This window comes from Solanum stenotomum, chromosome 1 (assembly GCF_019186545.1).
Source record: "Solanum stenotomum isolate F172 chromosome 1, ASM1918654v1, whole genome shotgun sequence".
Lineage (NCBI taxonomy): Eukaryota > Viridiplantae > Streptophyta > Magnoliopsida > Solanales > Solanaceae > Solanum > Solanum stenotomum.
The window spans coordinates 10,049,650-10,072,915 of record NC_064282.1 but is presented as its reverse complement, the minus strand read 5'-3'; the positions used below and the strand labels follow the sequence as shown (position 1 = coordinate 10,072,915).

At 34.0% G+C, this 23,266-nt stretch overlaps 4 protein-coding genes across 4 annotated transcripts; 2 read left to right on the top strand and 2 right to left on the bottom strand.

Annotated features, from left to right (window-relative positions):
* The first annotated feature begins 924 nt into the window (after window positions 1-924).
* LOC125852106 (iron-sulfur assembly protein IscA-like 2, mitochondrial) lies at window positions 925-6,872 on the top strand. Its single transcript, XM_049531832.1, has 4 exons — window positions 925-1,190; window positions 1,622-1,746; window positions 2,167-2,275; window positions 6,394-6,872. The coding sequence occupies exons 1-4, from the start codon at window positions 1,008-1,010 to the stop codon at window positions 6,457-6,459; spliced, it is 483 nt and encodes a 160-aa protein (XP_049387789.1). The 5' UTR covers window positions 925-1,007; the 3' UTR covers window positions 6,460-6,872.
* A 482-nt stretch (window positions 6,873-7,354) lies between these two features.
* Window positions 7,355-12,966, top strand: LOC125853297 (peptide chain release factor PrfB2, chloroplastic). The gene is made up of 7 exons (XM_049532964.1): window positions 7,355-7,949; window positions 8,898-9,110; window positions 11,064-11,165; window positions 11,374-11,511; window positions 11,855-12,159; window positions 12,266-12,419; window positions 12,507-12,966. The coding sequence occupies exons 1-7, from the start codon at window positions 7,554-7,556 to the stop codon at window positions 12,633-12,635; spliced, it is 1,437 nt and encodes a 478-aa protein (XP_049388921.1). The 5' UTR covers window positions 7,355-7,553; the 3' UTR covers window positions 12,636-12,966.
* Window positions 12,967-13,538: 572 nt separating this feature from the next.
* Window positions 13,539-16,651, bottom strand: LOC125846512 (ribosomal RNA small subunit methyltransferase). Its single transcript, XM_049525963.1, has 2 exons — window positions 16,234-16,651; window positions 13,539-14,523 (listed from the first exon to the last, which is right to left on the bottom strand). The coding sequence occupies exons 1-2, from the start codon at window positions 16,555-16,557 to the stop codon at window positions 13,783-13,785; spliced, it is 1,065 nt and encodes a 354-aa protein (XP_049381920.1). The 5' UTR covers window positions 16,558-16,651; the 3' UTR covers window positions 13,539-13,782.
* A 1,493-nt stretch (window positions 16,652-18,144) lies between these two features.
* Window positions 18,145-21,283, bottom strand: LOC125850182 (uncharacterized). Its single transcript, XM_049530066.1, has 6 exons — window positions 21,068-21,283; window positions 20,294-20,512; window positions 19,429-19,605; window positions 19,229-19,335; window positions 18,843-19,138; window positions 18,145-18,683 (listed from the first exon to the last, which is right to left on the bottom strand). Exons 1-6 carry the CDS (start codon window positions 21,281-21,283, stop codon window positions 18,145-18,147), a joined length of 1,554 nt encoding a protein of 517 aa, XP_049386023.1.
* Between the last annotated feature and the right edge of the window lie 1,983 nt (window positions 21,284-23,266).

Sequence of the window (23,266 nt, the reverse complement as noted above, 5' to 3'; positions counted from 1 at the left end):
ATCTTTTCATTTTGCAATGTAATGAATTTTGCTATGGAACAAATATGATGTATGTTTGGTTTCAATTTGTTTGGTCCCTTGAATCTTCACAAAGAAATTTTCATATTTCAAATTAGAATTGCTTCATATTTGCACTAAAATTGCACCAAAACAACAGTAGAAAAACACCCAAACTGCACTAGAAATTCATCACAACATCACCAAAACTGCACTAGTAAAGCACCACAACAGCACCAGAAATGCACCATACCAGCAGCTCCTAATTTGCACTAAAACAACACTAGAATTGAACCACAAACAATAGCAGATTCGCACAAAAAACTACACCAAAAAAAATTTGAAAAACAATAACAAAATACAGTTTCTACTTGTAAAACAAGAGGTGATCTATTTTTTTGTAAAAAAAAAAATTGATCTTAAAAATGTAACTGCATTTTGTTGGATTGGTAGTATTTTTTCTTGTCCAACTTCAACATATCCCATCCACATGTTGAATTATTCCGCCGTCGATAGAGTTTGTTCTAGGTTGATATTTTCATCTTTCTCTTCTTTTTTTCTGCCGCTCAAACATGGTTCATTGTAGGAAGTGAGAGACATGGGAAACAAAGATTCAGTTTTGAGGGGAAAACTTTCTCACGTGGATAGTTTATAAGTCCGTTAAATATTAGACAGTTGTTTAATGAAGTATTAAAAGTGTATCAATTCTAGAAACATGGAGGACTATTAGTGCTCCATGTTAAAAAATAAGGATTACTTTGGTTCTAAACTCAAAGATAATGGATCATTTTGAGCCTTTCCTCTATATTTGGCGTATAAGCTATATTTTCGGAAGGTACGTGTCGGGCACAAGTCGAAACGGAGCTCCAGATCCGCTTCCATTGAATTGTCTCGGGCACAAGAAAACCTGTCATCTTCAATTCATCCACCAATTCTTCATTTTCTTCCAGAAAAAAAAAACCATACCGATTTCGTCAATCTCATCTTCTGTAGATGATTAATTCATAGATATGTTATCATCTTCGTCGTCGAGTTCGATGATTCGTCGTGTTGTTCCCTTCTTCACCACCCGGATTCGTCAAAATTACCGACTTTTGAATTCCTCAGCTTCTGCTCTATCACAGCCCCAATCTCAATCTCAATCTCAAGTCGAAGCTACAGATTCCGTTGTAATGACTGAGAACTGCGTTCGTGTAAGTTTTAATATATCTCTCGGTCCGAAACTTTCCCTTTTTTTTATGCTTAAAAAATGTCTCTGCTGATTATTTTTTTAAAAATTCTGGGAAAGACTTTTTGCGAGAAATTTTCAAGATTCTTGTGCTATATCTTATTGAAACATTCGAGATTTGATACCTTTATGTTTAATCAGTTAAATTTGTTCAGTTGTTCTGTAAAAGATTGTTAATTTCTAAGTGAATGGTTCCAAACTCCATTTGGGAAAGGGTTTTTTTGGTAAATGAAACCGTGGTATATGTGACTATGTGAGAGCATAATCACTTTGACGATGACATTCTAGTTTTTATACTGTTTTATAAGGTTTGATATTGTACTGTTTAGGTATGAATTGCTTGTAAAATTGAGTTGAGACAATTTACTAACTTGGTCCTTTTACATGCCTGAGTAGAGGATTAAAGAGTTGCAAGCTGGCGAACATAAAGAGAAGATGCTTCGTTTGAGTGTTGAAGCTGGCGGTTGTTCCGGGTTTCAATATGAATTCTCTCTAGATGATAAGACCAATTCGGATGACAGGTTTGCTAACTGTTTCTTGTATTTCGCATCCTATACAGTTTTGGGAGTATTATTCCAGCCTTCCTTCAGTTATAGAAAGACCCCTATTTGTCTTCACTAAATTGTCTTAAAGCAAACTATTGAGTATTAGAATGAAATGAGGCTGAATAAAGGGAACTGGATGTAGAGGGCTTATATATCCAACTCCAAGTCTCCAACTAGTTTGGGATTGACACAAATTTGGTTGATTGATTGATAAATCCTGTTCTTGGTGGTCCTAAGGAATCTGCCAGATTTTGAAGCATGAGTTCAACATCCTGCTCCCCCATATCCCACCCCCCAAAACCACTTAAAATGCTCTAAAGTTTCATATACTGCTACTGTTAACATTTGTCATTATGTTGCTTATTTTTCTGTTCATTCATTTCTTATATTTTGTAGAATTTTTGAGCATGACGGAGTTAAATTGGTTGTGGATAATGTATCATTCGATTTTGTCAAAGGTGCAACTGTTGATTATGTTGAGGAGCTGATCCGCTCTGCTTTTCAGGTCTGTAAAAGTAGCTTTTTACATTCAATATTGCTATTTTTTTTGCATGTCAGATACACATGCATATTGGTGTTCTAGATCAATTGCATGATGGATGCCACTATTCTATTTTTCCGTTTCTGTTTGTCAATGAGGCAAGAATTAGGACAGGCATTAGCTTAAGCCCCAAAAGACTTGCCATTAAAAAATATGAAGAAGTACCACTGACCACTCTTGTGGGATTTCACTGGGTATGTTGTTGTTGTACCACTGTCCACTCTACTAGCCTGGGGTAGTACATAGTAGTTTTACATTCCAACAGTAATTAATCTAGAAATGTCTAGGAGTCTTATAAACTAGAATTTTCATTTAAAAAATGCATGGAGTAATGTTTAAGAATTTAGCTGCTTTTGGAGGAGGGGAAAAATAACTTCCTACTTTTTAAACAAAGTATGTTGTGTTCTGTCACACTTGGAACAAAGAAGCTGCACTACATGAGGAGTACCATGAGGTCTCAGTTACATTACCTTTATCGGGAAAAAAAGTACCATTAGGTCTCAGGTTCAAATCCTAACGGAGGCAAAACACTCTAGGTGATCTTTTCCCATGTGTCATAGTTGTGGTGCGCAAGCTTTGTCCAGACCCAACATAAATAAAAAAATCTATCTATCTGTATCTATATAATGGAGGGCCAATGAGTGCTGACATGGCACCTCTCATAGATTAGGTTATATTTATCTATTATCTCTTTTTTGGTTTGTTCTCCGGTTAGTTTAATACTTTACTACCTAGAAAAATTGAAATAAGGAAAAGAGACGACGTTTTGGGTTATGAGGAGATTTCAGTTATGGCTTTATTATTACCTACAAAACTGAAATAAGGAAAATTTCAAGGAAAATAGTTGATGTTTTGGGATATAAGGAGATTACAATTATGACTTTGATTACTACCTACAAAACTGAAACAAGGAAAAGCAGAGACTCAGATATGGAATATATAGAGAATCTCATTAACTGGGTAATTGATAAGAACATTGGTTATATTTAATAACATTCCAATTATAGTTTGCTTGTGAAAGGGATTTAGTTGAGGGTACTCTGTGGAGTAATGTGGCATATTCATCGCGTTCCAGAAAAATCAGTATGATAGATTACAGGAACTAAATCTGAGTTAAAGTTGATTTCTTATTGTTCGGAGAAGCAGTGGCTCCTTTTCATGAACTGATATTTGCTAATGGTATGGCAAACTTGAGATGTGATGTGCCACACATTATTCTAACAAGTCAGCTTGGTAAGTCCTTATTTATTTTTTTTTTTAAACTGGTAGCTTTGTATATATATATCTTTAAACAAGTCAGTACAAAGGTTGTACTACAACCATATCTACATGAAGCTTTCCAAACAAGCTATGATCCTATTATCTGTAATGAGTCTAAAACATCATCAATAATAGAAATTGAATCATTAGTAAAGATCTGATTAGACCAAAAAACACAGATCAACTTGGTAAGTTTTCTATTGTGATTTTAAAAACTGTCTTCTTCCTATTTCTTTGTAGTGGAATGTAAAGTATGAAGTTTTTAGTTTTGACTTCCTAGAAGTCTTCAGATTTTAAAATTTTGTTTCTTCGGGATTTAACAAGTAGTGTGAGAAACCTTGAGAATACTATTACTTTAACTGAGAAGCATGATTAAAATGGTCATTCAAATGACTAGAAATTGTTGGTTTTTAGAAGACTTGAGATCTAAAATTAACATGAAATTATACAGTCGGCATATATTGATTATCCTATTTCCTTATTTATGCAACTTAAAATTCTATGCAACTTTTCAGCATGCAAACACCAAATTTTAGTGGTTTTAAGCTCAAATAATACTTGTGGAAACTAACTTTTAATTTGGCTCATAACGTTAGAATTGGCCAGAGGTGATACATTCATGTAGTTGCTTTGCTTCTGATACAGAAGTTGTTCTGTATGTATTTAGAAGAAGGGAAGGGAGGAAATGAGAAAATGAAAAAATATAATTAAGGAGGAGGCGAAAAAATAAATTTGTTTGATTAGCTTAGTCAATATTACAATTACAAACATGAATTGCCATATATTTAATATGGACAAGCATGACTCTATATTTGTTAGCTTAGATCAGTGAAATCCAAACATGTACGTATATATAGTCCTTCCGGTTAAATCCAAATTGATACCAGCTTTTATAGATTTCTAAGCAAAAGCCAAAGGAGTACTCTATTCTTCCTCCCTCCCCTTTCCTTCCTTACTTAATATAGTCAACATTGATTTGTATTCTTTTCTTTATGACTTGGTGTCCAAATTGTTATACATTGTGTTGATTAGTGTCACCTTATACATTTGACTGATAAATCATACATGTTAATATTTGTCTTTTATTGCAAATGATGCTTTCTTTTCGAGGGGGTGTTGCAGTAGTTCCGTAATACTGTTAACATTGATCTGTACTCCTCTTTGTGACTCAGTGTCCAAGTTATTGTACATTGTGTTGATTAGTGTCACCTTATTCAAGGGACTGATAAATTGTACGTAGTTAATAGTTCTCTTTTTCTGCAAATGATGTTTTCTTTTTCCCCGACACATCCTTTCTTTCTTTCGGAGGGGGCTTTGCAGTAGTTCCTTAATATAGTTAACATTGATTATACTAATCTCTTTGGGACTCCGGGTCTCCAAATTATTGTATGTTGTGTTGATTAGTGTCACCTTATACATTTGACTGATAAATCATACGTAGTTAATATTTGTGTTTTACTGCAAATGATGTTTTCTTTTCCCCCAAATGATGTTTTCTTTTCCCCCCATCACATGTTGTATTAAGCATATAGTATGTTAATGCCATAAAATGAAAATTCTATGTACATTGAATTATATGTGAGATAAAGAGCCACCATCCAGGAGTACCAATGATTGCATATATCCTACTGATGTATGCTTAAAGATTAAGATGTTTCCTCTTCAATTTATTTGTGTACGGATTAAGAATTTTTTCTTCTATCTCAACAAAATTTTCAAATATCAACTGATTGTAAATTGATTGATTTTTAGGACTGCGCAAAGCACGAACAATTTTACTAGTAGATGAATAAAATGAAAAATACATGGCAAAAACTAGTATATTCCCAGGCCACAACTATGGTAGGTATCTGGATGCTGGAATAATTTCACAGATGCTTCTTTGGAGGAAATTAGAAGTCCTGATAATTTGCTGAGAGGGAAACAAAAAGGGGTGGCCACTGGCCTGCAAGCCTGATTTAGAAAAGGCTTATGACCATGTGAATTGGCAATGCTTGTTGAAGTTGATGAACTTTGGAAAGAAATGGATAGAGTGGATCTAATTTTGTGCTTCAACTGTGGAATTTTCTATACTTATTAAAGGTTACCCACAAGGTTTGTTAAGTTCTCAAAGAGGTCTTAGGCAGGGGATCCTCTCTCACCATACTTATTTGTTCTGGTAATGGAAATCCTCAGCACAATGTTCAGAAAAGCTGAAAGGTTGGGGTGGATAAGCGACCTTAAAATAGGCAGGTTAGATCAAGAAGGTATGATGCTTAATCACATTCTGTATGGTGTATATAGATGGCTCTCTCCTATTTTGTGAAGCTGACAAAGAGCAGATGCTATATTTGAGAGGAGTTCTTTAATTCTATGAAGCTGTTACTGGACTGAGAGTTAACCTAGTAAAGAGCAGTATTTAGCATTAATGCTGATGACTGTTGAGAAACTGGCTGATGTCATGGGATGCAGGGGTAGAAAAGTTCCCACCACTTATTTGGGGCTTCCATTAGGGGTGAAAAGTGGGGATAAAAATATTTGGCAAAGGGGTCATTAAAAAGTGTAACAAAAATTCAACTCCTTGGAAAAAAAACAATATCTGTCTCTTGGCGGTAGGCCTACTTTGATCAATAGTGCTTAGATGGAATTCCAACATATACTATGTCTCTGTTTTGTATGCCTGCAACATTGGTAGTCAGTTGGATTCCGTTAGATAACAATTCTAGATGCTATTTCGGAAAATAAATCATGCTTAACCTGGCACTAGAACTATTTTATTTTCTGCTAGTTCCTCTCGGTTTTTCATCTAACCACTTTTGTGCATGTTTACTGTCTTTCTGCAGGTATCTACCAATCCAAGTGCAGTGGGTGGGTGCAGTTGTAAAAGTTCCTTTATGGTGAAACAGTAATTTGACACTTCTGTAGCATTCAGCCCAGAAAATCAGCATTCCTCTAAGCTGGATATGGTTTACTGCAAGGCCTAACCACTTTATTATGTTAGTCAATCTGGTGTATCTATTCATCACATTCTTCTACCGTTAAGGTAGCAAGACCTGCATTATGAGAATTTATACTTGTGAGGCGATAGATTCTTTATTTGTACATGCCATTTTTTTGCCTTGATGGGGCTAGTTGGAAGTGCAGAATCTGGCTGTTAAAAAATTAGGCAGGTGGGTAGGCTGTTGTATTGTAGGCAATAATTCCAGTTGAAGATATGGTTAGTTTTGGCTGGAGACATTGTACAAGGAATTTTGAAGTGAAGGGTTTCAAACAGAACACATGTTACTCTTAGTTATTGAAATAAAGGTCCGAGGGCATGTGGGAGAAGCATATTAGATAACGTCCATATCCACTATGGTAGAAAGTTTTGATCAAACAATGGGTTGTTTTATTTTTGCTGTATGATCTTTGACATCTATGTTGAAATTGAAATCGAAATGTAGAAAAAAGAACAATATTACCTGGGAGTTGAAAATTCTAAATTTGGATGTATACTTCACTTGTATATCTTAAGCTGGTTGGATTACTTCCATTTCTTTACAAAAAGTGGTAATTGTTGGTCATTATTTCTCAGCTATCTGAAACACAAAGTGCTCACCTCTCTGAAGTTCTCAAATTAAAGAGTAACTAAAGTCTAGGTTCATCGCAATGAGAAATATAATTTGAAATTGTTTCGAGCTATGTTTGAAGGGGGCTTATAACTCATGATTTATAAATCAAAAGTTATAAGTTGAGTTTTTTAACTAAGCACATAAATAAGCCAATGCAAATTTAATAAGAAAAAGATGATTATAATAAACACTAGCAAAATCTTCCTCAAATTACTTTTATTAGTACGAAGTTTATAATGTGAAGTGGTTTAATTTATTCTGCAGTTAGCCAGAAGGAAATCTCTCTTTTAAAACGTCGTCGTACTTTTTCGTCTTCTGAAACGTGAATAACGTTAAACCCTTGCCTAAACCCCTCTGGGTTTGATGGTTCGTCAAATCGGATTCCAATAAAAATGTCGTTTTTAATATTGGGAAGAAGATCAACGCAGCTCTCTCGAATCCCACGCAAACTCCTCTTATTTTCTTGCACTTTTTCTTCTCAATCTCCTAATACTTCCATTTCCAATAATAGATCAACAATTTTTCATTCTTGGTACAGTTCATCCAATATAAGAAATAAAGGGTTCTCTTCAATTTTCAATGGAAGTACAAAAAACCCATCAGGGTCTTTATGGGGTGTTCGGTTTTTGAGCTTGGAGGCTGCTGTTGAGCCGACTACTGCTGATGGGCTTACTGTTGAGGGAATTATTGCTAAAAATTGGAATATACTTGATGATAGTGAGGATGATTGGAAAAGCCATGCTTCTTCCATTGCTCAGTCCGTTCATCTTATCAAGAAACGCCTCAAGGTATTTTTGTCTATCTGTAATTGTTGTTTGAAGCAGCTTTATACTTAATTTAGATTGACCACATCACTAAAAAGTTGTGATCTTTTTGCTTATTGATGTAAAAAGAGAGAAACTTGTGATATTTATGACAAAGTTCCGATCTTGGTGCTTATCCAGTGAGAAATATAAGTTTGTGATCTTTATGAAAAAAATGTGATTTTTATGTTTTATATGTTCTGTTTGGAAGACAGGATTCTACATTTTGTGTCTGATAATAGTAGTTTTTTCTTTAGAAAAATCCTCAGTAGGGTGAGTTTTGGGGGTTGGTTGGTTGGGTATTGAGGTAGGTGATGGACATGGTGAAAACTGAGAACAGACCAATGTGAGCTTCACATAGGGAAAGTTGCAGTAGGTTTACGACAAGTGTGCAAATAATCAGCCCTTGATGAATCCTCTGATTGTTGTATTTGTTCATTGGATATAATAGCTTCAGTATTATGGCCAGGTACCAGACCGATTTAAATGAATGATCAATGTTTACATAACTAGTCTGACAGGAAACTCGAGTTGTACTTGGGGCATGTTTAAGGGAGTGTTATTTTTGGTCTTTAGATTGAGATAATTATGTTAATGAAGTAATATATTACATGGCTCTTTTTGAGAGCGTAGAGAATAGTATGCAGAAAGTTAAACTCAACTGCATTTTGTTGTTATGTTTTTGGTGCAATCAATTATACTCAAATGAAACTGTCTCTATAATTGATGTTTTAGATGCAGTTTAGATTTAGAATAGTGGAGTTTTTGGAGTTCATCTGTATATAAGGTTTAGCTGCCCATGTACTATTGTGTTATAATACAAAGTTACCAAGTTTCAAAAAAAAAATTACATGGCTCTTTTGAGAATGTTCTAATTCTATTTAATGAGTTCAGTCTTTTTGTTTGTGTTGTTTCTTTGCCTCCCATTTATAGTGGAAAAGGCTAATGTATAGGCTTGAAGTGCTGTCAGCTCAGCTCAATAAGGCAGATCTTTGGGATGACCCCGTCCATGCTGGGAAGATCAGCCGTGAACATGGTTCTCTAATGAACAAAGTGGAGGATGTTATGGCCATTGAACAAGAGTTGGTTGAACATATTGACATGATTAAGCTTGCCAGGGAAGAGAATGATCCAGAGTTGGAATCGGTGAGCTTAAATTTGTTTATTGCATGGAATCCACTACTCCATGTTTCCCATTTTTACACTATTCCACTTGTTTCAGTTTAATTCAGAATGTTGCAAATCAAACCTGATTCTTCCTCCTAAATTCAGTTTGTTACAGGCATATCATTGGATTTATATCAGTACTTTTATTTAAATATCATTAGTTTTGATCCTAGGGGCTCCGCTTAATTTGTATTTACCTCTTTTCTTTAAGTACTTTATTAGTAAGTTTAACTAACAGTCTAGTTCTTAGTAATGATTACTGTATTACTTGGAGCTGATATGCAAGGCTTTACAGCCCAATTCCTGCTTGGTATGACAAATAAATAAGTTCCTAACTCCATCTTCTGTATGAAACTGACTGCTTGGTTAGACCAAATCTGAAACTGGGAGCAGTTAAAATTTGTTGATTTTCTTTCCTTCCAGGAATAAGTAAGGAATGAGTTATATTTCAAAGAAGTTGGGTTAAGTTTTATACAACTTCTTTTGTTGTACTATATGTAATAATTTTGAACATAACTTGCAAATATCAACAGCCCAATACTTGTTTGGTAGAATGAATAAATAAACTACTGAACCTTTAACTCCATCTTCAAACTGATTGCTTGACTTGACGCCTTCACCAGGAATGAACTTGGAAGGAATTGTTTACTCAATGTTTGTTCAATTACCCTCTTACCTGCAAATGCAATGTAGGCATGGTTTTTCTTCTTTCAGGTATAGGTATAGAATGATTTTTATAAGAGAAAATGGTCAAATACCCCTCCAATCTATATTCGGATTTTCAACTACACACTTATACTTTACGGGGGTCCTATTACCCCCCTAAACTATTTTAAAATGGATTAAATACCCCCTTAAAACGTGATAACCAGCCATCTGCCTTGTGGTGAGGCACACGCACTTGACACGTGTGTTTCACCAATTAAACTTTTGAAAAAAGTTTTTTCTCCTTCTTCTTCATCCTTTCTTCTTCAATCTTTTTGCAGCCCTAACTTTTTTTTGTGAAAGCTTGATTTGGGGAAAATATTAGGGGATACATTGTGGGTCTTCTTTTATTTTTTTAATCTTTCCTCACAAGGTGAATTCGTCGGGCCTCCATCCTTTTCACCATTGTCATATGAGAAATCATTGTTACCACCTCCACCTCCATCTTTATCACCTCCCTAATTTACATCGAAATCCAGCACCTTGGCACATCTTTATCATCTTCATTTATAATATCTCCAAGTTGTTCATGATTTCCAAGCCCATTAGTTTCATCATCTCCACCATCCTCATGATTTTTTTCCTCCTCTAATTCTTTTTATTTATTTAGGTAGATTGATTTTGCAAGAGTATTACATGAGTTCAAAAATTTGTTTGGAATTAACAATAAAGAATTCGGTAAAAAGGGGGTGGCAGCAACACCTATCTAGAGGTGGTGAATGATGGAGAGATTTGTTTTATATTGCTATGGAGAAGAAAGAAAATAAATAATTATACATATATTTATTTTTAAAAAATATTAAAAATAAAATTTTAGTAATAGTTTTTTATGTTCACTCTCTCAAAGAGAGTGAAATACACTCACATTGCCAACTAAACATTTAGGGAGGTAGTTATTACAGTTCTAAACAGTGCAGGTGGGTGATAGGACTCTCATAAAGTTAAAGTGTGTAGTTGGAAATTCGGATATAGATTAGGGGGGCTTTTGACCATTTTCTCTTTTTATAATGAAGTCAAAGTTAGGTTCTATATAACTTGTGTTATATTTTATGTTATAAAACATTATTTGTTTTCCTTTCAAGAAAGTGTGTATCTCAAGATACTCCAATTCAATTCTGATTTCTGCCACTTGTGAACCATATGGTATATGATTTGTGGATCAATTTTGTGAGAAATTCTATTGTCAGTTGGCATTTCTTCCTATTTTATTAGTCATTTTGAGTGCAGGAATCAGTGAAAGCTCTACTCGGAATTAGAAGGAATGTGAAAGAAAAAGAGCTTGAAGCTTTATTATCTGGGGAGCATGATAATTGCTCTTGTTTTATAGAGGTTAGTTTCTCTGAAGCTCAGACTGTGTTTTAGTTTGGATAACTTTTGTCTCCCTGGTCTTTGAGTGTGTACTTGTTTCTCCTTGTCACATCTTGTTCCAGAATAACTCAGAAGGACATCTCATAAGAAAAGCCACTCACTTTGTTGATTTCCTCAATCATTTTTTTTTGTAAAATGGATGCTGATAGACTTGTTATTTCCTGTGTAGGTTCAAGCTGGAGCTGGCGGTACTGAGAGCATGGACTGGGCTTCAATGGTCATGCAGATGTACAAATTGTGGGCTCAACGTAAAGGATATGGCGTTTCTGTTGTGGATGAAATGCCTGGTGAGATTGCAGGAATCAAGGTCTAGGTTCTTACCATATTTTCTTCTCACTTGAAAACTCTGTAGCTATTAAGTAGTATGGAAAATTGAAATTTGTGAATTGCAATAACTCTTTGCTATTTAAAAACAAACATTAATTTTATAACATGCTGTTGGGAGAACTTGGTTTAGCCTTGAAGCGTAACAGAATTGTTAAACAAATATGTAATTAATGTGTGTTTAAAATATGGGTTGTGAATCTTGTCATGGGTTCTAATTTGACCTGAAATTAGGAAGTTTTCCCCTTTCTTCTTAATTTTCAAACATGGCACTAGTTAGCTATTGTCTTATTGCTCTGCTGATTTCTGCTCCCTCATGTTATCAGCGTGCAACAATCAAAGTTGATGGCAAAAATGCTTTTGGATATGCCAAATCAGAGGTAGGAGTGCATCGTCTGGTACGCATCTCGCCATTCGATAGCGCGAAGAGAAGGCATACTTCCTTTGTTGCAGTTGCTGTAATTCCAATTTTGGGAGATGGATCTACCCATGTTCAAATCAATGAATCTGATCTTCGAATTGAGCGTTTTCGATCAGGGGGAGCTGGTGGTCAGTCTGTTAACACAACTGAGAGTGCTGTCAGGATAACTCATATTCCCACAGGCATTACTGCATCTTGTCAGAATGAAAGGTAAGCATCCATTCTGGTGAAAAATATATGTGAGAGCTTCTTTCTTTTCCATAGGAAGAAGAGCAAATGGGAACTTTTAGTGCTCTAATATTTTTCCAAAAAAAAGGTCACAGCATTCAAACAAAGCTTCTGCCATGGCCGTTCTTCAATCGCGCTTGGACCAACTTGAGATGGCACGACAGGCTCAGATGAATGCACAACATACCCAGTCTCTCACTGAGATCAGTTGGGGCAACCAAATACGTACTTACGTGCTCCATGTATGTTTCATACAGTTTAACCTTTCATTTTACCTTCATAGTGATGGTTCATGTAGTCATCATAACTGCTCTGTATCATACTTGCAGCCTTATCGCATGGTCAAAGATCTCCGGACAAATTATGAGGTTTCAGATCCTGATTCTGTGCTTGAAGGGGATCTTGATGACTTCATTTTGAGCTTTCTTTCAACGTCGTTAGACAAGGATGAAGAATGACCTCTTAACCTTAATTTTCGGGTTCCCTTGGCCAGTTGATAGTGAAATTGGATAACATAACTCCAATCTCAGCTCTCAGGTCCACTTTGTGGCACCGGGAGACGGCTTTACTGGTGCCTTATATTGCAGGAGAAAAAGCTCAAAGAAGTTTTTGTTGGTTACAACTCACAAGACATCATTCTTGCTAGTTCATGGGAATAACATTACTGGTGTGCTGAAGTTTCACCATCTGAATCACATCATTTATACGAAGTTGATGAAATAATATCTTTGGATCAAGCTGCTACTCCCTTGCTAGGGAACTGCTTTATTTTTATCCAAGATCTGTAATTATCTTTATCAAAGAAAAGAAGCAGTCAAACTGAGGTAGTGTACTTGTTTGCAACTGTCGTGATCAATTGATTGATTTTGTTGTTGAACCCTCCCAGTACGATACATAAGTTCTACATAACCAACATTATGCCACTGAAATATTAAGTTCAGCAGAAAAACACTGATCTCAACTAGCAAATAGGCTCTTGGTAACTGTTGATTTCTAATCTGCCTTGCAAAGTGCAGCGAACTGTTTCCCCCTAATATTTGTACAACTATCTTCCGTAGGCCACGTACAATTACACTTGATATGTTGAATTGTTTGAGGTATGAGTTTTTTCTTTTTCAGTAAGAACTGAGCTAAAACTCAACCAACTCTTAACCACTTTATATATAATCTATTGTAAGCTCCTACAGAGGTAAAATCTATCAACCACCAGGTTGTTGCACACTTGGTTGTAAAAATGCAAGACTGAGAACAGATTATAAATAGTTCAAAATATGGATGCTTAGGCAGTTGCATAGCTCTCCAACAAAAGCAAGAAGCAGGGAGAGATGTGTTAGAAGATGCCTTCAGTAGTGCAACAAGAGGCAACAACTCGACTAGATTAACACTTGTTGAAGAGTCACAGATACCAAAAAGTGCAGGCTATAACAAGCATACCAGAAGAAAATCTTCGAATCTCATTCAAATCCACCATATTGTGAGACGCTAACTGCAAATTATCTACAAATTTCAAGACTTGAATCATTATGAGCAAAACAAAATTGGATCTCCACGAGGAGAAAAACCACAAACATTATAATAAGCTCGTATGGCTAACTGCCCCATGAATCAAGAAAAATGAATTCCAGCCTTGTTAAAGAGAGAAAGTAGATGCATGAAATCTGCTTGTGCGAGCTTGGAGGATCTCTTTTCCTCAAAATTTCCTTCCTTCAGCACTGCCAAAACTTTCTCTTTGAATTCTGCTCTTTTCGTATCACCATCATCCATCTCAATGTCATCGTCATCATTTCCATCATCGGCATCCATACTCAAGTCTCCAAATGACTCTCCCAAGGTAGATACATCCAAAGCCATTTCCATATCATCTGAAGGAGCTTTCTCAGAGAACTGTAAAGCTTGCAAAGTTCTATAGTTCTTTTCCAGTATGTTGAGCACGGATTTTTGTCTAAAAATAGAACCTATAGTTTTGTTTTTCCGGTTGAAACAGATCCTGACCAAACCATCCCACTCCTTAAAATTGACAGGAGTAAGTGGTCCCCTAGGTTCAATTCTAACTACAGAAGAATCAACCTTTGGTGGTGGCCTGAAATTATTCTTTCCCACCTTCAATAAGTGTGATACTCGGGCCAACAGCTGTGTGTTCACAGAAAGGCGGCAATAAAGAGTATCACCAGGTTGAGCAACAAGTCTCATAGCAAATTCTCTCTGGAACATTATTACTGCAGCTCTGAATAAAGGCCTGTGAGCCAATAATTTGAAGGTGAGAGGAGATGATATTTGATATGGGATGTTAGCCACACAAATATCGAAGTAAGGGAGATCACACTTAAGAACATCCCCTTGTATAACCTGCAGCACAGAAGATCAGAAGATCAGAACAGTTTTGCATCTCAACGTAAATAGATAATGATGGGAAGTGCATTAAAATGAAAGCAAGGATAATATCTAGACATAAAACCAAAAGGAACATCAATGAAGAGTGATGCCATATGAATTGTCTATTATGTAAGTGAATTCTTATTTTCATATTGCTAACAGCATGACCATGATAATAAGTCATGAAGTTGTCAACCATGCATGACAGTTCCAGTAAAGTAAGCAGCTACTCACTGATCAGAGAATGCAAACCTATGCCCTGTAGAAGGAAGCAATTGCCAGAGCCCAGCTTTATCATAATTTTTTTTTGATCAAGTAATAAAGAAATACATAGCAAAATAGGAAATTATGGATGTGAGTCTAAACCAGGCTCCCAAATCATTGGAAATCAGAGGAGCTGACATGTCAACTCGATTCAATTTCTGTGCACATAATTATGATAAAGCAAATTCCTCCACAGAGGATAATTGCTCTATAAGTGTTCAGAAGGGAGGAATTTGCTTTATTATAATTATGCCAATTTCAGACTGCAGAGATCAACTTTGTATCCACAAAACCATCTCAAAATCTCATCCTTGGAATCCACAGTCGGAAAAGTATATAATCTTCTAGTTTGAAAATTCAGTTAACATAGAACTGCAGTCTCTTTGGAAACTGAGTGAAACGGATCCAGATCTGGTTGCATGAAGGGAACCATTTCAAGCTTAGGTCAGTAAGGTTGCCAATTGTTTGTTTCACTCCAAAGAGAAGCTTGTGACTAAAGGGTACAATAATCACAAAAAGTTATTGGGTCCATATACCATAACAACCTTATGGGTGATGTCGAACTTAGATAAGTAACCATTTCTATAACTTGAACTGTGGAGTGAGTTCATTAAGAAAAGACGTTACTCTATATAAGGCCATTTTACCATACTCAAAGCAGCCACAATTAAAAAGAACCACTGAACCACCAACTCAAAACCAACACTTCACCTCAGTTAGACTAATTCCTCATTCATCCAACTATTACATGGAATGGGCTTAACCTTCTATCTAATGAAACCGTCTGTCTTCAATTCAAAACACAGTAATGGGTGAATTAGTTAGTTTCCTGAAATGTGACTACTAAGTGTGAGAATGGGAAGATACATGTTATGGGTCACCGATTTTGCGTCACTCTTTCATGAACCGAACCGATCCAAATGAGAGCTTGTAGTTAGTTTCTTCCTTAATAAAAGAAAAAATCACTAAATGCTAACACATGAAAATGCTTCCCACCAAAAAAAACAACATAAAACCACTGATTATTTAACACACAACATTTGAATCAAAATTCTATCTAAACAAGTAGTTTCCAAACCGCAATATTACCAACCAAATAAGTATGATTAAGCACATCTTTTCAACCCTGATAACATATTACCAACCAATCAAACGTCACTAACCCAATTTGCATTTATAACAAACAACAACCAATACATTCTGTTTCAGTTAAACCTCTTCTATTCCAATGCTTAATATTCGCAAATCTCATAATTAACTACCATGAATGCTAATTAACTAGAATGAATGCTGACAAACAAAGGACATATCAAGAATAAGCTTTTTTTTTTCTTTTCAAAGCTACACTAAGTTCACATTAGAGTAATTTAAGCAATAAATATCTTACAAAAACAAAACTGATCAAATAAAATAAGATACCTTCAGTCGGTTAGATAAAGGAGTTCCCTGAAACCTTCGTTGCAACTCGAGAACCATACGAGGATCAAGTTCAACAGCAATAACAGACTTTCCGGCTTCTAGAAGCTTCTTTGTAAGATTACCGGTACCAGGACCAATTTCTAGGATAACATCGGTAGATTTAATTCCGGATTTCTGGACAATAGAATCAACGAGTAGAGGATTTTTCAGAATGTGCTGACCCTTCGACTTGTGGAACGATATCCCTCCCTGGAAGTGAGGATTTGAGGCAGCGGATGATGAGCCCCGCTGAGGCTTGTCTTTCTTCATCTTCCCTCCCGCCATGATGAAACTTTTAGACGCTTCCGGCGAGACTCCGGCAAAGAAATTCCCGTCGGAGAGGTGAGAGTAACTGTCTTAAACCTTTAGGGACTAAAATTGCCGCGAACACAGAGCTAGGGTTTTTAGAGTAATGACTTAGCTTAATTGGGCTAATAGAGATTTTTTTGGGCCTGACTGATTCGTTTTATTTGGGCTAAGGCCCTAAATTTACTTGGGTTACGGCCTTTGTGAGAAAAATTAGAATTCGAAACATAAGTAAATTTTTATTTTTTCAATTATCCTCAACTCTTTAACAAATAAATAAGTAATTCATGGAAATCTAGGTTAACATTTTTATTTTAATCCAATTTGAGAGTTTTGTGTTTCTCTAAACAGTTACCTTTTTGTGTCCTACAATATACTTTTTTTTTCTTTTATGTTGTCTAATATCTCTAAATGAAATTTTATATATATATTTTAAATACTATAAAAGTTTAGTATATTTTATAATGAAGGTTTTCACCGATATCTCAACTTGGATGATAATGGAATAAAAAATAAATCTGCATTCAGTGTTTTATATCAAACGAATAAATACATGACACTTATCTCTAATAAGATGGTTATCATATCTTAACTTATCACTTAATCATGATAAATTAATTTGATTAGGGTAAATATCTTGTGCTAACAAATTTTTATCCCCCTTATATATTTACATTGTATACCACTACACCTACAAATATTTTTAAATTTTGATATGCAATCCTTAGTCATTATCTTCTATTTTATATATTTGTGTTTTTTGTTTGTTTCAAGTTTGGGATGAGATGAAGAATACCGCCATGAAAATTGTGGAGCAAAATAGGGTTCTAAGAGGGAGTTTTCTAATGATTTTCGTCAATAATTTGAGTAAGTTTTCTGTTTAGTTATTACTACTATCGCTATATATGCTTCTGCTTTATCTTAGAAGGTTTAATTAATTTTAACAATTGATCACGTTCGAAACTCATCGGGTAAGAGATAAGTAATATCGTCGTGATTGATTTTTCTATTTGTAAAGACTAACTAAGTAGCTTGACTAATTAAGTAGTAAATAAGTGAGGCAAAAAGTTGCCAAAGAAGTCTTGTGTAGAGTTATGATTTCTCAAATTATTGGATTGAACTAATTAATGATTTGTTCCCCTAATCTTCTTGCTTGTGAGTTCTCCATATAATGTTTTTCCTACTTATAAATCTTAACAAACTATTTGTTGTCCAACATCTACCTAATCCTATAATCTCTAATTTCCAAGACTAGGGATTACAATTTGCCTTTTGTATTATCTTATGTTTGAATGATCATTAATTAGATACCATAATGTAAAATGAGAGTTCAGTTTATTTACTAGTTGAGCGAATAGCAATATATGTATAGGTCAAACATCTCTATGTTGAAGTTAGATAAAATGTTCATTTGCATCGATTAAAACATACATAGGCTAATTTGCATCAACTAAAACATACATAGGCTAAAAGAAAGATAAAGGTAGAAAGTTCTAGCTCTACTTACTGGCAGGGTAATAAAAACAAGAAATAACATTAAACAAGATCTTATGTCATTACTAGCTATTAGTTTGTTGTTTTCCATACGGACTGTGCTTCTTGGTTCACATCTTGAGTTGGATATCCTCCGCTAACTGTAGCATAGTTGGTAGAATATTGATCATTTGCTTGTTGAGGAAACATCCAATTGGTATTTGGCTGCATATACGCCATTTCATAGTTTGGTACAACATTCTCTGCATAATTGTTGTTCACCATCTGATAACTGGAGTCTAGGCCACCAGTAGCAGCAACAAGGCTTCTATTTTCATGGTGCTCGGGCAATGAGTAGGGAAATGCTGGTTCGTTGTAGGATGTAACTTGATTTTCCTCCAGCAAATAGTTCTTTAAATTGTTTAGCATTGTGTGATCCACTTGACCATTTCCTATCGAGTCATTTTGCTGATACATTATTGCTTGATGATCCTGTGTTGTAGTAATCCAATCAGCTTGTTGATCTGGTGTTGAACCCGCGGGCAACATTCCAATAGCTTGATTTCCCATAGCAGCAACATTCACCAAGTTGTTTGATCCTTGGCCACCCCAAAGCCCACTTATACTCTCACCTGCATAAAAGGTGAGTCACATAACCTTAATTAGTCAAATCAAAATGAAAAGGTTCTTATCGAATTTGGGCTAAATATACAACATAAACAAGCCCAAATTTTTAATAAGCATTAGTTTCGGGTTATGACACTATAACCACAGTTATATATGATTCATACCTGCTACGGGATAACTTGAACTGAATTGTCGAAGAGGTTCACGAACATTAGGGAGTAATGACGAAGAAGAAGGCAAATGATGAAAAGGATAATTGAGAAGAAGTTGTGATCCATAGTCATTGCCAATTGAGAAATCTGAAACCTGATCATTATTATAATAATCTGGTTGTTCAAAAAAAGGACATATTTGGCTAGGGAAAGGTTTTTTGCTTAGTTCATTCAGCCTTGCATCACAACGTAGCAACTTCTCATAGTGCCTGTCAAGTACTCCTGGAGCAAATCTAACACAATGCCTCCTAAAAAAGACATATGTACAAGTTACCAAAAAAAGTTTTGAATTTGTATAATAGAGAATCGAAATAATTAACTTATTATTTAGTTTTCACCTGTGAATAAGAGCTTGACCTCCAGTAAAATCAGATGTCTGCTGCCACAATGTGTGCTTTCGAGGTTGAGGATTTGTTTCACGATGAAACGTAGGTGGTTCTTTCAACTGTATCAATGATGATTTTATATATATCGTAAAATTGATTATTAAATCTAAAATTATGTATATAAGCAAAAATAAATAAATAAGAAATAGTACCTCAAGCTCAAGAACTCCTGGTTGTTCACCTGGTGGCATGATGGCTCTAATAGCAATGATATCTGACCATTGAATTTCAATTTTGCTCTTAAGAGGCCCATCTAGAAGTTCCCAAACTAATTTTCTCTTTGCATAATAGCATTTCGCTATCAGATCACCTTCATGCTTCGAAACTCTCTGCCAAATGCTACAGTAAGTTATGTCTTAATTTTTTTTATTAAAATATTTTTAACATAAGATATATTTTGTAGTTTTATATTAAATTATTTAAGTATTTAAATTAGTAGTCAATCTTTTTTATAACTATATCCAAGGAATGTATTATAAACACATAACTAATAACTTATTAATTTTATACTTTTTAAAATGACTAATAGTGAATTTAGGCAGTGGCTAGTTATGAATCGATTTATATAAATCATAAATATTTGTTATATTTACGGATTTGAATGGTTTTTTTAAAAAACATTTCTAATTCTCAAATTAATTTTATTAGAATTATCAACAAATATAATTCTAGAAAACACAATTATTATTTCATTTATCTAATATCAATTTTATTATTATTATTTTATAAAAAGTAGCTTATTAAAAAGAAAAGATATATGGAAAATGGTTTTTCATACACGTTACTAAAAATAAAAATAAAATAAAAATAAATAAATAAACTATAACAGAACTAAAAACAAGAATTATAAATGAAAATATCACATAAGAACTAAAAAAAATGTGCAGAAAAAGCATTATAAAAACATATTTAATGATAAAGTTTTAATTTTTTTGTTTTTTGCGTAGAAAAGTAACAAGCATTGTTTTGCAAATATAAAAAAATAATAATTATTGTTATAATGAAAAGATTATTTACCTCCCAAACACCAATAATGAGTTTTATAGCAGGAAAGTTGGCAGCCTTCAATTTTTCTGAAACAATAGCAAAATCTTCCATGTTGCGGGAAGACTTTGATGGCCTTCCTACCCGGCGTGTAGAGCTGTTGTTCTTCATTTTCACCTGTGAAAGTTTTGATTCTAATAAGTTCACGAAAGATGGTGTCTTGCTTAGTGTTAGACCAATAAGTTCTGTATCCTGAAAAAAGTTTGTTAATTAATGTGTTTAGTAATAAATAAAAAAATAAAATATTTACTTATTTTATGAATAAAATGAATAGGTTAAAAAATGAAAAAATTAATACATTTTATGAAAACGGACAAATGATATAAATTTTTTCAAAACCGTCTATCAAACTTGTTTGTTAGTTCAATAATTTTGATTTTTAGTATAAACAAAAAATGTATGTATGAAATTATTTTATGAAAATGAATTATATTCGATCAATTTACAAAATGATTTCAAGATCTCTTCCAGAAACATAAGAAAAAAAATATTCTTGAAGACTTTGAAGATTAAGTGGAGGTTGTTTTTTTGATATAGATGAGTGTTATGGAGGGGCCATGATGTGCCGACTTTAAAAAGAACTAAAAGAAATGTGCGGAAAGAAGATTATAAAAATATTTTAAAAAAACACATGCAGAAAAAAGAAGATCAAGATAAAGCAACCATGCATATTGGCTATGGCTACTTAAATTTAAAAGCTTTACACGTAAGCAAAACCATGGAAAATGGCTAACAACAAACCTGAACCTCTGAGTTAGAGTTGAATTCTGGGGATGTTCGGAACTTTTTTGACAGACCATCTTCTTCAGATTCTGAACTCATTCTCCGGCTTTTTAGCTGGGCGTTCACATCATCGCTTTCTGTGTTCATAGATTCAGAGCTTTGATGAGATTCAGAGCTTTGATGATCAACACCATATAAGCGTTGATGATCAACACCATATAGGTCATCTCCTATAACCATGATGTCGAGACCAGTTCCCAAAAAGAAAAAAAAAACTTATACTTGTGAGATTTGTTGAAGAGAGAAAATTTAGTTGAAAGGGGAGAAATAAATAGCAGAGGAGAGTGAAAAAGGATGAGTTGTGTATAGAGAAGAAGACTATTATATAGGGATTGTGGATATAAAGGACTCTTGTCTCACTAATAAGTGAATATTTTTTCTATTGGCGGTAACATAAAATTGTCAAATTTTCATTTTGTTGTAAAACCGTGGTAAATCTGCTGTTTTTACCACTCTCTTCCAATTTAGTTTTTTTTTTCTTTTTTTTTTAAAAGCGACCAAGTTTTTCAAGGCGAAAAGTGCTTATTTTTTAAAAAAGTATTTTCTTATTTAAAAAATGATAAGGTGATTGGCCAAGCTTTTCCAAGAAAATAAGTGATTATTGGTAGTACTAAAAGCTTTTTTTTGAGAAACTAGAGAAAAATACACTTGATGAAACACTAATTACTACATAAAAGTGTTTTTAAGATATATTGATCAAATACAAGCGAAATCTTTATCAAAATTATATTTTTAAATGCATTTAAAAAAAGAATTATAAAATTTTGGTCAAAAAGGCTATTATTCGTATTTTCCATTATTATAATTGTATAACATTTATGATAAGTTAGTCCTAGAAGCCGACATGAATGAAAATCTTACTCTTATTTCCATAATAATTTTATAAGTGAAGTCTAAAAAGATAATGTGAACGCAAAGTCTTATTTTATGAAAATAAAAAGCTATTTTCAATAGGGAATATTTTATCAGATTGTATTAATAAATCACGAAATGAAAATAAATAGATTGCAAAATAAATAAGAAGTACTCACGAAATAAATAATTTTTGTTAGAGTTTTATCGTTAATTTCCACCTGTTACGAAGTGTGGGTGGCTCGTGGCTATAATAAAACAAGTAAAAGAGTACTATTAATTTCACCAACTTATTCCTCGGGAGTAAGCACAAAATTGTCCTCTTGCTACATTTTCAACAAAAAATTGTAGGATTAGCTCCTAATTCAGTAAAAATCAAAGTGAAACAGAGTTGTTTAACTTTTTCTCTTTTCTCGATTTTTGTTTGTGAAGTGTTGATTTGTAATGGATTTATTTATTTTTATGAATCCGGTTTGACTGAACATAAAAGTTTAATGGTTACAATTATGATACATCACTCTAATGTTATTACATAAGGGTTACGGTGGAGTGGTAAGTAGTCTTTTATTCTTAATCAGAAGTTTCAGATTTGAGTAACCTTGAGTACAGAGTCACCTTTGTTAGGTTCGAGTAACCCTGAATATGGAACCGTCTTTGTTATATAGGAAGCGCTTTACCCAATGTGGAACTTCTCGGCCAGCGCAAATCTAAATTTAATCGGGCTACAATATAAATATCAGACATCAAATAAAAACCAAAAATAAAAATAAAAATAAAAATCCAGACTACTGTTACATGTGATATATTCTCAATTACCTTATATGCATTAGTATATTTGTTAAGTAAGAGGATGTTTATAGAACAGTTACTTTTTGAATCCTAAATTGAAATTTATAATTGGTGAAAAATAAATATATATATTTTTGTAGGAATAAAAAACGTTATATACAAATATTTTGATTTTTATCTTGATTAAATGAATAAACGCACATCAATGACCTGCTACTTAATCTTAGTGTGGCAACGTACATGTTTGTGTATACTCCATAAGACCTAGCTTCTCATTAGTAGCATGGTTTGGTGATCTAAAATTGACTTGACTTTGTTAAAAGGCTCAATTTTAAAATTTCACTACATGAAGTGTCCCTCTCGTAGTAGGGTTTTCGATCTGCCAACATTTTTGTGACATGCTATATTTTTTCTCTCTATATTTTTAAGTAAAGGATAAGTCCCATACATCAGTTATATTAGTGTATTGTGATCTAAAACACTAATCTCTACAAGTGCTCGTAGCCAGCCTACCGTCTTACC